This window comes from Chamaea fasciata, unplaced genomic scaffold (genome assembly GCF_029207755.1).
Source record: "Chamaea fasciata isolate MVZ Bird 193981 ecotype frontalis unplaced genomic scaffold, bChaFas1.0.hap1 SCAF_7, whole genome shotgun sequence".
NCBI classification, from domain to species: Eukaryota; Metazoa; Chordata; class Aves; order Passeriformes; family Sylviidae; genus Chamaea; species Chamaea fasciata.
In genome coordinates, this window is record NW_027094092.1 from 30,312,108 (window position 1) to 30,328,056 (window position 15,949).

Genomic DNA, 15,949 nt, shown 5'->3' on the forward strand with positions numbered 1-15,949 from the left:
CAAGCAATAATTAAGTGCCTATTCCTGCTACTCCATCAGTGTACCTAGGCAGACTCCTAAGTAGAATTCTCCATCAAGTTGTAGTTATAGTGAAGAAACTTTCAGGCTTTCAAGTAGAAGACCTTTAGCTATGAGGCAATAATTTTGGGTTTCATTGTATTTTAGAAGTGCAAATTTATCACTTGGATATTTTAAAACCATGGGAAAATATCCGAGGCTTATATTCAGCTTATTTATTTTCTCTCTAATCCAGAAAACTGTGTCCCACAAAATATTCTCACTGCTGTAAAAGTATCTAAAAAAAGAAGCCCCACACTGATCAATTATGAACAAATTCTGGACTCAGACCAGGTAGATTCTGTACTGACTTTGCAGGGAACTGAATTTTCTGTGTCTTCATTTCAAGATTTCTCTAGGCAAGTGACATGATAGTTGGCTTTACTGATGCTACACAAGCAAAATGGTTATATAACATTTCAACCAAAGAAAATTCCATTTAATATATATTATGCATATTTCTCCTCTTCTATTGTCTCACTGACGATAAGCTTTCAAGAGAAAATGGTTAGGTCAACAGATTATGTAAAGCACTATTATTTCATTCAAGCCAATGGAATGATGCTGATGGATACAAAATACAGTAGCTGGCTCTGAAAACAGTCTAGTAAAATTACCACCAAGTTTTAAAAAGCCAGAACAAAGCCGCAGAACTCCAGGGGAAAAAAAACCCCTAACCAATAAATAGCTTAATACTTTTAACAATTAGTAGCTTAAATTAGGCTTTATCAGATATTTTCCAGGGTCAAGGTATATTATAACAGAAATGAAGTCATTACAGACAGTTCCTCCACAAATAATTTTATTTCAAAAGGACACAACCTTTTCAGATTTCACTGAAGTCCTAGAATAATTATATTAATTATGTCTTTCTGATGTACAGACATAAAATGTCAGGCCAGTTGTCTCCTTAAGCTTCAGATTACATCTATTTCCCTGTACTCTTTACTTAATTCCTCATATTTTCTCTTCTAAATACATTTAAATTTCTCTCATTCGAATGAGTAAAAAATCCTCAGGTGTAGCAAACAACCTATTTCCATCTCTTGCTCCACAGAGCTCTTGCTTCTGTCAGCTCCCTCTCTCCTGTAACCTGGAACTACTTGTTGGACTTCCTGTGCACTGCCCAATATTGAAATTACTTCTATTATAATACTGCTCATCAAAAACATTGTTTATGATCTAAGTTAACTGTTAACCACTGTTAACTTTGCCAGTGCAGAAAAATCTTCCCTCATCTTTTCTCCAAGTTCTTAGTCTTTCACATGTAAATTTATTGATTTAAAGACCAATTAAGATCATTACCTCACGGAAAAAATGCCTACAGTGTGTGGTACAGTGCAGAACCCCTACGTTTATGGCAGGTACATGCTTGCAAATTCATAAAGGCACCACCATATTAGGATAAACAAAGTCCAAAAGCTGCACAGATGCATATTTGTGGCACCACACCTAAGCTAGTGCTACCTGACAAGTCAGTGAACAGCTTGAACACTCACAGACACATTTCTTTCTGTGGAGGTAACTTAAGCATCTCCATGTCCACAATGCAAACCTGCCACTAGTCTAAGCTGCAATGAGCAAGCCACAAAATTTTCGTAATTTCCTTTTGTATTTAAAACCAATTCTAGGGCCTAGGCTCTTCCCTACATCAGCCTTCCTTGATCTACAGGGTTCAAGAGAGAGAAAATACATCATGCTTTAAATTTGGTGTAACTCTTTATGATTATCATTAAGGATTGTTGTATTTCTATAACACTTCCTTACTAATCATTTCTGTGGGATAATGCCCCACCACGATACATAAGAAACCTGATCACAGAACACACAATTACAATGGATAGGAAAGTGGGCTATTTTGTACCTCCATTAAAGTACCATCCTTTAATCTCCATGTAAGTGAACCAGAAAAACAAATAGAGATTCCTTTCTGGAACGAGAGGAACAATGCCTTGATCTTTGGAGGTAACTAAAGTTTGTGGATTACTTATCTTAGCCATAAATTTAAACTTGAGACAGGTTGCAAGTCTCCTCCAGTCCTCTTGGTGCTCCTGTATGGTGATTTTCCACATAGACATGGAGACTACGACCCATAGCTGGAGCAGAAGTACTACAAAGCACACAAAAATGGTTGCTGTGGGTCAGACTAAATGCCTACACAGAAGAGCTGAAGTCCTGATGACTTTTACTTTTCCATGATGCTATGGTGTCTTGCCTTTTTTTTTATTGTCCTATTTTTGCCATCACTGCTATCAGAGTGTGATAACACTCCCATGTGTTAATGCTTCCAAAATTACTAGAATATCTTCCTTCAAGTCAATATCCTGGTGCTTACCACTAAGATCATAACTAACTAAGATAATATAAAATATATGTTTTTCTGATCAATATATAACTTACTTCACAATACAAGGATTGTAAAAATAATTCTCAATACACACGCATATTTTCATATAACATAGCCACTAGAACAACAAGTACACTGTTATAATTTAAAATTTCCGGAAAGAACAGGGAAATGCTAAAAACAATATAAACAGGGCAGGTTTTCATAATGAATCCATACAGAATTCCTTCATTATATATTCAGTATTGAAAGTAGTGAAACAATTCTCAATTCTATAGTTAACAAAGATGATTGGCACTTTGGCACATGCTAGATTTTTTCAGCACAGTGCAACTGTGAAGTTCTTTCACCCTATATGCATCACCAATCACACAGTAAAATACATAAAAATCTAATTTAAACTGCTGAACAAATGTGTTAAATATGAAATGCAGCTATGAAACAATATACATTTATTTACATTGGACTTTGAAATATAGGTAAGCCAGTATAAGCCACTTTACAGACATGCATACTATCCAGAAGTATTCTCAAAACAACTTCATGTGACTTAAAACATCACTGTGGTTCCCAAGAGAAACTACTGACAGTGCTCAGAGATGCAGAAGTCTGTGTTCTCCAGAGTAGATCTCAAAACTACAAGCTTTGTAAAATTACGTAAATTCTGTATTTGCAAGCAAATCCTGTTTACTCTAGGAAAATACGTTTTTAAATGCAAGGAGAAATATAAAACAGTATGTTTTTAAACATATATGATAACTTTCCTTAGCAATCCAAGTTAAATAAAAAATATTCATATATAAAAAGCCATAAAAATCAATCTACTTTTCTTTCACACTTTCTGGGCTCAAGGTAAAAGAGTGTACAAGATAAATTTCATGTATGATGATCTGACACCATCACAATGAAGAAACTAAAATGAATGACAATATAGCAAAATAGATTTAAAAAGAGAGTCTGCATAGTCACAGATTTGCTATGAAAATTGGATGTTGTTTCAACCATTGAGTTTCAGAAATATAGGAATTGGCACATTTTGATCTCATAACAACCTTTACCTAGTCATGGACTTGGACTTAGCTTGGACTACTCCAGACTCCAGCTGACTAAAGATTGAGCCTGATTCTAAGACAGGAGAGAGCATACATAATTGAATGAATCAGAAATTCATGCCATAGCACACAAGGCAGGAGAAAAGAAGAACAAAAAGTAAAAGCAACCCATTTGTTCCTCACTGTATTATTCAGGAGTTTGGATCTTCTCTATTCAATGGACCATGGATTGTCTATTATTTTAAAAAGGAAAATCATATACTGGGGACCATGAAAGATCACAAATACCCATAAAGAAAGGCAATGAAGTAAAGAGCAGAGTTCAACATTAAGTTTGCAAAGGAGGGACGGTCTTCAAAATGTTAGTGCATTCTTGGAAATAATTTCACATATTTTTGCCCTACTTCTTGTGAAGGTTTTATTTCTTATACTCAAAATCACTTACTTAATGTTCAAAAGCTTCCATGAAATGTCTAGGCCTGAAAATACTCATGTGTGAAGCAACAACTTTGCAAGAAATCAATCTCAAAATTATTTAAGAATTTCATAAAATTAAACATTAAAACACCATGAAAACATGCTTGATGTTTTCTATTACCTCCATTCCATTTATCCTTTACCCACCAGCAAAAGGCAGAAAGTAAGAGAAATGTTAGGAATATGTTCAGTGTAATCACTGTACATGACTCGGATGAAATGCAAGTATGTATCTCACTGTGTCTAAAGAGAGCTTTTCAAATTTTGAGATTTTACAGAACATAGTAGATCATCTTTCAGAGATTCTACAGGTAAATTGGCAGTTTCTAACATCATAGTCATGTTGCAGTTGTTTTTTTAAATACTAAGCTAATGTATTAAAAGATGTCATAAAAATGTAACTATTTTATTGAAATGCAAAACTAAAGGAGGAATGTAATAAAAATGTACCCAATGAATGGTTTAACTTTTAAATGGAAATTTAATTACAGGCATTTTCCATTTAAAGTAAATTGCAGCTATCAAGTATTTCAAGGTTCAACATACCTATGCAGTTTGCAACATAATCTTTGCTAAAAAGTACTTCATGTCTTCTAAAACCCACTATTCATGATAATTAGCCCTAAACAGAGGAAAAAAAAATGTAGGCACTGAAGTGCAATCATCATCAGAGTTCATCTATGCAAACAAGTAAGGGAAGTCTAGCAGAGAGATGTGCAAACACAGAAGTGTTCAGTCAAACCACCATGACTGGAAGTGCCAACACTTTTAAGAGCTGAGAATGGCAAGAGATTTTCTAACTATTTTGAAAGAGAGAAGTAAAAGCACAGAAGCCATGTACAAGGTTGACTTGAAAAAATAAAAGCAGAGTTTTAAATGCTGTCTGTTGATTTCCGCCCAGAAAAACAAAGGAAAGATTCTTATTTCAAGCTACCAACCTTGACATACAAGTCTTAGTACAATCAAGAAAAATAGTGAATTTATTGTATGATTTAATAAATTGCATTAAAAACTACAAGTAGATCTAGGTCAGAAAAAACCATGCATCTACATGCACACAAAGGCACAAGACTCTTTTCCTTCTGTACAAAAATCTGGTCCCATCGAATATTGGTGCCACTGGTATCCTCCAAGAGTCATGCTAAGGTTACTCACAGGAAAGGACTAGGCACTTAGCATAACAGTTTTCTTCAGATACTTGGAGGAAGAGATGGAACTTAGAATCAGAATTAGATACTTTCCAAATATGTCTGTGTGAACTTTACTGGTGACTCCGTATTTGGCAGATATATACACAAGTGTGGGCCTAAGTGTGCAAGTGCTCATCTTTATCTAATAGAAATGTATTAGCAATAGCACTAAAGTTCAACGTGTCTCAGTTTTGCAACACATAAAATGAGTCTCTAAAATACAATATTTACTCACTAAAATAAATATTACAGAGTTATAAAAACTCTGGTTTTCTTAAGAATTGAAAACAATTAAAAATTTTAAGAAGACATAATGCCTCCTTGCCAGTATCACTTTTCTTAGTGATAGGAATCTTGATTAGAATCTTGAGATCTAATATATATTTTTTTCTTATTCCTACAACAATACTAGGTAAAGAGCAACTGGAATGAAAAGGAAAAAGAAATCATAAAACCAAATAAGTGAATCCAATATTACTTACTAACAACAGATAAAGAGAAACTTTCTCTCCTCATTTTTTAAATTTTTAGAATTTTCTGAATTAAAACAGCACTTCAAAGACCTGTTATCACAAGAATAAATGCTTGGTTTTAGAGCCATAAATTCAGATTATTGGGCACAACAAGATGGCTTTTTCAACTTTTTTTTCCTCTTTGCATATATATAGTGTTCATCTAAGGTTGTTCAGAAAACTGTTTACTTTGGGTTTTCTCAGAATGTTCAAAGGCAGCTTGATTTACACACAGGTCAGTAACTTCCTAAAACTAGAGCTCTTCATTATATTTTATGTACCTGTACCAATATCTACAGCCCATGTACCACATGATCCACAGATAAGATCATGTACACAGATCAGAAGCTTCAGCAAAGTTTGCAGGCTGTAACTAAGCCCACATAAACTACACCTTAATCTTACAGAAATGGCAAAGTGACAGAAAAGCAACTGCAAAATTTCTTTGAGCTGCCAAGGCAAGATTAACTGCTACAACCCTAAGGAACTGGTAAAAGCACATCCACCATATTTGCAAAGGTGACAGGTGTCAGAGAACTCCCAGTACAAACACCTCACAATCATATTTCTGTAATAGCCTTCAACTCATATAACCTGCACTTCTTAGAAACTACACTTGAAAATAACCATTTGCAGAGTTTGCATTTGCATATTTGCATGCAGGGACAAGTTTAAGTTTACATCTCCAGCTTAAGCTAGGTCGTACCCCACATCTCCTGGTTTAATTGGCAGGAAGTGTAGTGCATTAGAAAATTACTACAAGGCTTCCATGATTAAAAAGAAAGAAAAGTCACATGAGGTCAGCTGTGGAAAAAATGTTTAAACTCAAAAGTTGCTTTCCTGCAAATAAGAAGTTTTAAAGATAAATATACTAGTATAAATATAACTGATTCTTACAGAATCCAGTTCCATTTCCAGGCTCATATTCTAATAGTAAATATCTTACATGTTAGTTTGCACACTTAGCTACAATCGTGAAAGACATGATTTCATTTTATTTTTTGAATTATGTTACAACTTATATGATCTCAAGTTTTCATGTAGCTCTCACTGTAAATGACAAATTAAATAAAGATATTTAAATACCTAAATAAGGTTAGGATGAGGGGAAAGACAAGAGATGAAACCATCAGAGAGACAGGGAGCTACTCAGTGTAATGCAGTTTGTGGTATAAATTTCCCCCCGCAGTGTATTGCTCATGCATATCATCCATAGAGTTAATGAATGAAATTGGTTTTAAAAATAAAATCTACTACTTTACCTGTGAGAATACAGTAAAGAAAATTTACCTACCAATGAACAGCTGCAGTACTTTGAGACACTTAGTCCATACATATACTCTAAGAGTGGGTGGGCTTGTGGCCTGCCCTGGAGTGTCCCGGGAGGGGCACTCCCACTCCTCCCCTCGTCCTGCTTGAGGCATTGACACACAGGGCAGAGTGCATCCGCCACCACTGCAGTTCCTCTTAAATGCACAATCAAACCTGAAAGAGATTCAGAAAGAGGGGAAAAGCAGGTAGGAGACTAATGTACATGCAGACTATACCTCTCAAAGAACACCAGTTACTGATGAGTAACCTTTCTTCTTTGAGTCTGCATGTACATTCCCACAATGACTCACTCCGAACACCTTTGCCTTTTCCCATCCAGGAGAAGGCCTAAGGACTCCCACAAACAACTGCAGCATCACTCTACTAAAGGCTGAAACAGCCCTGGATACTATTAGACTAAGACAATGCTGGGTGAAAGCAGAGAGAGCTCCAGGTGACCTTACAGCACATGTCTAAATACTATACAATACAGATAGTAAGCTTGTCCAGAGATCTAACAGAATTTGGTTTGGCCATAGGAAGTTCCTTGAGTCCACTCAGAGACAGAAAGCCATGTGAACAATCACAGTGTGAAGTCAGCCAAACTTCTTGATATTCCCACTGTACAACAAGAAAAGAAAATACTAGAAAACTTGGACTTTGAAGAGAAATTATGAAGGCCTTGTGAAATCAAAAATATAAAGTATAAAATTCAATCAAAGAAGAATAAGATCTGGAAACGAGTACTGAAGGACTAATTTTCTTGCTACTCTGCACCAATTCAAGAAGGGCTCCTGGATGACTGAAGAACAGATACTCTGCCCCCATACAGGTAGTATGTAAAATAGCAGCTTATAAGGACCAATATACTTCACTAGCCGGCTGAGAAAACTGTCTCCAAATTTGCCACTTTCATAGACACAAGCAGAAGGAGTAAGCAGAAGTAAGAATTTAAGAGCTCAAAAGGGGAGAAGCAGTGGTTTTCCACTGCATGAACAGTGGGAAACTGTCATCAATCATGAACAATTCAATACATCCTGATCAGCTGCTAGGAAGACGTGAGTTGTGAAATGTCTGAACATCAGTGTACTCAATCAGAGAGAGCAACCTGGTACCCCCACCAAAATACAGAAAGAAATCAAAGGAACCACACATAACAAATATTCAGAGAGATGAGATCAAAGTATCAACAAACATGTCATACAGACAATATAATTTTCTCATAGAGTATGCCTGCCTAAATTATACTTTCATGCTACTAGCTATCGTTACTCTGGAGAGAAGCAAAAACTGACTACCCTAGAGATTGATAAATGTTTTAACTTAGGAGTTCCAAGCTTGCCACAGAATGAAGAAGGGTGAGGGAAGAGCTAAAATACGAAGTCTACGAAGACTACAAAAGAAGTTTCTCACATAGCTGCTTATGACTACACCTGCCAGAACACAGTGAAATCACAAAACAAAAACCTTGCAGTTTTGTCTTTACTGAGTATTTCTCTTTATATTTGCCAATTGTGGTAACTTACAATCAATATACCATAAAAGGGGAACCATTTTACAAGCCTAATCCAAACAAAATTGCGGTATGGCTCTATTAAACCAGGCATCTGTATGACATGCCAAAACGGTGAGTATATTTTAACACAACCACAGGCAGCATTGCAAAAAACTCCAACATTCTACAGTACTAAGAAACACGGCCCTAGCAGAGAACACCCTCCTCCTGAGATGAAACCATTGCCATTTTATAGCACATGTAAAGGTTATGGTATCCTTCCTACCCAAAACGTTCTGTATGTTTAAATAGTCAAATATATTATTACACTTCCCTGTATGAAAAATGAGGCCTCAATAGTGCCTCAGTCTATTAGTTCAAATGATCAGTGAGGGGAAAAAAAGGCAGAGTGACTATAATAGATGTTCACAAGGTCCTGAATTCCAAGTACTGATATTGTTCAAGGCAGAATGCAGTGACTCTGGTGACACAAACTGCTGTTTCCCAACCACAACAGAATTAAGGGTAGATAAGCACCGACCTGAAATGCATGGAAATTAAAAAATATCTCCCTACTAACGCAGATGCTCTTGCACTCTAAAGAGGACATTTTAATTTCCGGATGTTCTGATAGATTAATTAGTCTTCGGCGAATAATACTGTCAATACAATTGCCTATTTAAATATGCAGAGAAATTGCTGTTAAGAAGATCTGCCAGCATATTTTGAAGATCCTGAAAATCTGTAACAATTATTTTACGTCAAGCACAACAGTTCCAGGGATGAATTACATAATGGATGTATTTAGCACCTCCATGCTTGCTCCTACAGTGCACTATGATGGTGCCATTCACTAAAAATTCTTTGTTCTGAGCATCAGTGTATGGATCCAGAATAGCACTCTGATATTGCCTAGTAACTTTTATTAGAATTACAGACTATCCCAAAGATGCTCCTCTTGTGCAATAAAAAAGCCTGCCTAGCTGATGTCTCTATGTATTTATAGTGGATCCTCCTACCAGCTGAGAGATTTTAAGCTTACTATCACCTATATTAATTCTCTAACATCTGATTACCATGCATAAGATGTTTTTAGTCAACCAGTGCGTGTACAGGCCATGTGGCCTAACAACTAAAGCTTTGATCTTACTGTGATCTAAGGTAGTATCAATTTTAGATGGTGAATGATCTCCCAGGTCAAATAATCAGTGTTAGATTTAGCTTCCAGAAAATAATAAAGCATCAGTAAAGAAGCCCCCCCTTATTTAAAACAAAGCAATGTCCTTTAGTTCACTAAATATAGGGAAGATGTGGACTTCTTGCTCTGATATATTCTTGTGATACGGATACACAAACAACAAAGTGAAAGTTACATGCAACAAAAGAAAGAAGACTGGAATATTCTGGCTCAGATTAGATTGTCTGCACTTTTCCATTATTTGTTGAGTAGGAGTAATCCTGGAGACCCTGAAAATGACTCTCAAAAGTGATAAGGAAAATATAAAAATCAACTGAAATTCACTGATGGTTATTAATGCAAAAAACATGTTAACAGCTGTTGAAGGCAATGAAAAATGAGTAACTATGATCATAACAGGAAAAAAAGATTTTTCCCTATGTGCCCTGGTTTAATTTTTTTTTAATAAAGATAGAGCACAATAAAAGAATAATAGAATGAACTAGCAATAGGCTGTCTTGATAATTAGGTAATTGCTTATTCCTAAGTGAGTATAAGCATCCAAAGAGTAAAATGTAGAAAAAGAACCTTTTTTGCACCTTTAAGACTGAACCAAACTTACAAGAGTGACTGAATTACTGAACTGGAAAGGCCATTCTCTTCAAAGGAAAGACATTTTCAGAATTCAGTCCATGCAGAATGTCTCTTACAGGCCCAAAAGATTATAGCTATTACATAATACTGGGTGAAAGCTGTTACCATAGAATTTGATGAGCCATCATCTGCTTCCATTGCAGCTTGCAGAGGTGTCTTAGCATTAGCCAATCCCACTGCAATCAAAGATTTCAACTTTTATACTCAAGAGAAAACTAATGCAGAACAATTCATATCAGAAAGAGTTCTTTCCCTAAGAGCTGAAACTTCCAGCTCATTTTTCTCTTGGAACATTTTTTAGAAATGCTCATTTTTTCTGATACAGCCTAACAACAAAATTACTTAGAATCAGGTGACAATAAAAGCATTCAGAATACTAAAGAGATTTCAAAATCACCTTCCAACTGTTTCTGCAGCTGGTACGAATGAAACTAAAATCCGTCAGAGTACTAAGGTTGTTCAAACATGCCTTTATGGTGTTGGAAATCTCTCAGGCAAAATAATATACAGAATTTCACACAACCCACAGCACTTTTGAAAAAATTCTTTGTATTCTAATCTTCATTATTTCTAAGGTTCTAAATTCTTGTAAATTGCTTTGTGATATAAAGAAAGATATGTTTTCACTTTGTTATACGATAAAGACTATATGCATATAAAAATAAAATGTGTATTTTTCTGAGCCAACTAAATTGGAGACAACTTTTTAAGAAATCTTCCTAATTTGATAAAGTTGCTGAATATGGAGCAAACAGAAGCTTAATAAAGCAAACACTTCACAGAACAGGTCTAGCTTAACCCAGTCTCATAATGTTAACAAAGCCACAAAGGTAGACTAAGACATGAAGAAAGTTCAAAGAAATACATGAAAAGAGTTGGAAAGGATGATTCTTAGCAGAAACACTTGTCATCTCTTGTTTTTTGAAAGACATATGCCAAACTTTACTAATTAAATCATAAAAGAAATACTAATCATTAGTATCAGAATGAGAGAAGCATAGAATGCTTTCTTCTTAAAAATGCTTGCAGCAATCATATCGAGTCTCTTGACTGATGCAGAGATATTCAAGAACCACCTGGACACAATCATGGGTAAAGAAGGGAGTCTCCAACACCCCTTTGAAGATGAAACAAGCAATCCATTCCAGTGCTCAATCACTTGCACAGTAAAGAAGTTCTTCCTCATGTTCAGGTGGAATCAATTTTTGCCCATTGCCTTTTGGCCTATTGCTTGGCACTACCAAGAAGAGTCTGGCTATTAGTGATGGGATCAAATGCAAAGAAAAGTCTAAATGTAAGAAATAATATAAATATAAAATATCAAAATGTTGGTATCAAGATGGCAAAGAAAAAACACACTGATGCAGTGCAATAGTGTTTAGTTCCACAGGTGTTGTTTTTCTCCTCCTACTCTTTCTCCCATGTGAGATCTTTTTTTTGTTTACAGATAAACCACTGCCTTCTAATTGATCCTTAGGGCCTCTTGCTAATTTTGTAACACACAAAACATGTCTCAAGCATTCCATGCATGTCATTGTTTTCAATCATAATAAGCGACATACTCATACAGTGGTTTTCCACCCAGATTCACAGCATCCTCGGCAAACACAGAAATTAGCTGGGCCTTTAGTGTTAACATTCTCTTGGTTCTAATCTTGGCAAGGATGCCAGATGTTTGGCACCATTCCCACAAAAGGCTCCATCCTCTGACACTGTCCCTTCAGATACTGACAGACACTGATGAGGTCTCCTCTCAGCCATCTCTTCTTGAGGCTGTTCAGCCCCAGCTCCCTCAGCCTTTCCCCAGAAGAGATGCTCTCTTGCCACCCTTCATTGGACCTGCTCCAGGAGCTCCCTGTCTCTCTTGTCCTGAGGAGGCCAGAATTGGACAGGAAACGCCAGGCCAGGCCTCACCAGGGCTGAGTAGAGGGGCAGGATCCCCTCCCTTGACCTGCTGCCAATGCTCTTCCTAATGCAGCCCAGGATCCCATTGGCCTTCCTGGCCACAAGGACACACTGCTGGCTCAGGGACACTTTGTTGTCCACCAGCACCCCCAGGCCTTTCTCCACAGAGCTGCTTCCCCGAAGCTCAGCCCTCAGTCTGTGCTGCTCCATGGGGTTATTCCTGCCCAGGTGCAGGAGCCTGCACTTGCTGTTGTTGATTTCAGACAGTTCTGCCCATCTCTCCAGCCTGCTGAGGTCCTCCTGCAGGGCTGCACAGCCCTCCGGGGTATCAGCCACTCCTCCCTGACTGGTGTCATCATGGAACTTGCTGAGGAGGCATCTCCCCTATCACCCAAGTAACTGATGAGTAAGTTAATGAATACTGAGCCCAATATTGAACCCTGGGAGACTCCACTAGTGACAGGCCTCCAACCAGATCCTATGCCACTGATCAGAACCCACCTTGCTAAAGTATCAGTAATTTCTAGAGGTAATTTCCAGAACACATGGAAAGCCCTCTGGACTAGAATTAATTGTTTGTTATTTCAAAGATTTAAGAAGACACACATGGTAACCTTTACCAGAATCCAGAGTTATTTATACAGCTCAAAGAAAAGTTGCATAAGAAATAATGAGTCTTTTCAACTGTGTATCACCTGCTTTATATACCATTATTCTAACATATGGTCTGTTACATGGAAATGTTTATATAAGTGATTTTTGGTTATTTAATTGCAAAACTTACTTTCCTGGAGAAGGTCAAATCACATTACAGTCAACTGCTCCATGCAACTTGGAATAAAGGCTTCATTGCAATAACTAAAAATAGCATATTGCCCCTTTCAAAGAGTTGTATCATCTCCCACACGTCCTACTTTGGGGATTATGATGCATGCAGTATATGTTATCTCTGGACTACTGCTTTCCCTTGTAGAGACAATTGCCACTTTAGTGCTGGAGAGTGATGAAGAGCCTACACAGGCAGTACAGTCATACAGATAGTATTTTCAGTAAGAGAGAGTAGGTGGCATTAGTGGATGAGGGAGACAGGCAATAAATTTCATCTGCGAGCAACAACTGGGCAACACCCTCTGGAAATCAAGGACAACACACTGTTCAGCTTATAACATTTCTTATATTGTTGTGCTCCTGACCAGGAAGCCATTGTACATCAAGGAATTAGCAATCCACATAGTAGTTCCTTTGAAGTTCCCACAGAAGGCTCCCGTGCTTTTTGTTCAGCATGCTTTTCAGGAATGTGTCATGCTGCACAAACCTCTTTGGCCAAAGGACAGACTCATCCACCTCATTGTAATGGAGAGTAGTAAAGTCTGTAGGCACCTCCAACTCAATACTGGTGATTACACCACCAGCATGGCTTTCCTTTATATAAAAGAGTAGCAAAATTTTCTCATGAGTGGAGAAATCCATCCACAGATTGATCTGACGCTACACGAACACACAGTTCCCAGCATCTGAAGGGAGTAAGATTTGTTCCTCCTCTTCCTTTGCTTTATGAAAGCAGGAACTTCATTCAGCTATTTGTTGTCAGGCCTTTCTTACTGAGAGCCAGAAAGAACCTGGCACTTCTCTCTCTCTTGCTTTCTGCCCCAGTACAGAAAACACACACACAGAGAATTCCCTTTTCATTTCAAGACCCATCACTTCTGACTACAGAAGGAGAGGCCTTTGCTTTTTACTTGCAAATACTATTCAAGTCTTTTCTATCCTGTAAAGAGTTCTCTCTCCAGGCCCACTAATACGATGTTATTTAAGAACAATTCAAAGTAATCAAAGTTTTTTTCTCCTTCTGCTAAGAGTTATAAATCTGTAGTTAAATATCAGGTCTATGAGGAAACCGATAATTCTATAGCAGCCACCTTCCAAGAGCCTTTATTTGTACCAATGAATCTAAGCACAGTATGTTGGTTTTGCAGCTGCAACCATCCATACAGATCAACTGATTCCTTCCTAAATGTCACAGATCATTTAGTAGTCCCTTAAGTCTTTAGCTCCTGTTTCAGCTTTCACTTCCAACTCCAAAAAGCAGATATATTTAGCAGGAAACTAAGCAAATTTTGTCTGTTACCCAAATTTCAAAATATCACCAAGAAAATGTAAGACCATTGGCTACACTAAATATATTTTTTCTGAATTGAACAGCACACAGTTTTCTACACTAAAAATCAACAGCAATGAGACTTTTTTTCAGACAGAAACTTATTTACCAAATTTTTTGATTCTGGAAATATGAACTTCCTATATTATTGACCCTTAGGAAAATAAAAGAAACCGAACCCTAATAAAAACTCATGATAAAACTAAGGCACAGGAAAATAGACTACCATTTCAATTAAATATACTCAGTTGAAGGTCTTAACTAGCAAGTTAACATCAGGCAATCCTAATTTACAGTATTGACAAGAGAATACTATTTTGCTCAGGAAATAATTGCAGGCTAAGAGAATAAACAGACTTCACACCTTTAGGCTCTGTTTATTATACTGATGTTTTTGTAGGGAGATATTAAATTTCTCACTGACATACTTGTACAAAAGTTTAATCAGTAATCTCTGTTCTCTGGATAGATTTCAGTGTCTGACTCAGGTCTGATAAGAAAATGTTTAATTCTTTTGCAAACTCTGTACTTTGGATGTTACCTTCAGTTCCCTGCAGATAACCTAAAAAGAGCAAAAAACCAGGTTTCTATGGGAAGTTTTGCATGACAAATACCAGTGATCTAGAAAACCATTTTAAGTAACTGTTTTTACCAGAGTTTCCAATTTAAATTGATTTAGTTTTTTTTATTATTATTATTTGCATTACTGAGATATTATCCACCCTGTGTGTAAGACAAACTTGTTATTTGCCAGTGGGCTTGATGCATTGCATCTTATTCCTGATTTTGAAACCTACATGTTGAAGTGATTTAAGTGTGACATTAAATACGCAGTCAAAGAAAAACTTGTGCCCCATGTATTAATTTGAAGAACTAGGTTGTGACTACTGCTGATGTATCCAAAGACAGGCAATGAAGCTGGTGAAGGGTCTGGAGCACAAGTTTTCGATGAGGAGCTGCTGAGGGAGCTGGGGATGTTTAGCCTGGAGAAAAGGAGGCTCAGGAAGACCTTATCATTTTCCACAATCAGCTGAAAGGAGGCTGTAGAGAGGTGGGGTTTGGTCTCTTCTCACAAGTAACCAGGAATAAATAATAGATCAATTACTTTTTTATGCCATACAATTAAAAAAAATTACATAAGAGGAATGGCAGCCATTTCAAGTTATGCTGGGGGGTTAGAGTGCATCTTATGAAAAAATGTCTTCACCAAAAGTGTTCCAACATTGGAACAGGCCGCTCATGGAAGTGGTGGAATCACTGTCTCTGAAGGTATTTAAAAGCCGCATAGATGGGGCACTTGGGAATATGATTTAATGGTGGACTTGGCAGTGTTAAGTTTTACAGTTGGACTTGATGATCTTAGAGGTCTTTTACAACCTAAATGATTCTATGACAGAATAAATTCTTAATTAAAACCACAAGAAAGGATAAAATTTGAAAATAGCTGGTAACGTGTTAATTTCACGTTTCATGCATATTCAAAATACATAATTATAAGGACAGTAAGAATATTGCCTTTGGTTTTCTTTCCCGATTATTTAGCCATTCTCAGAAGGCAATATAAGTGCTCAAACATCTCCAATAATCTTTTCATTGGTAGAGATCCAGCAGAGT

At 36.8% G+C, this 15,949-nt stretch overlaps 1 protein-coding gene across 16 annotated transcripts in view; it reads right to left on the reverse strand.

The window, feature by feature from the left end:
* The window catches only part of GPHN (gephyrin), a 274,965-nt gene that overhangs the window by 132,087 nt on the left and 126,929 nt on the right, over positions 1 to 15,949 (reverse strand). For 2 of the 16 annotated variants that reach the window (XM_066188288.1, XM_066188289.1), the window contains exon 4: positions 6,930 to 7,120. The exons of the other annotated variants lie outside the window; for them this stretch is intronic. In XM_066188288.1, coding sequence (XP_066044385.1) covers positions 6,930 to 6,971 — 42 coding nt within the window. In that variant the 5' untranslated portion in view covers positions 6,972 to 7,120. The remainder of the gene's footprint in view (positions 1 to 6,929; positions 7,121 to 15,949) is intronic. 16 annotated transcript variants of the gene reach the window in all.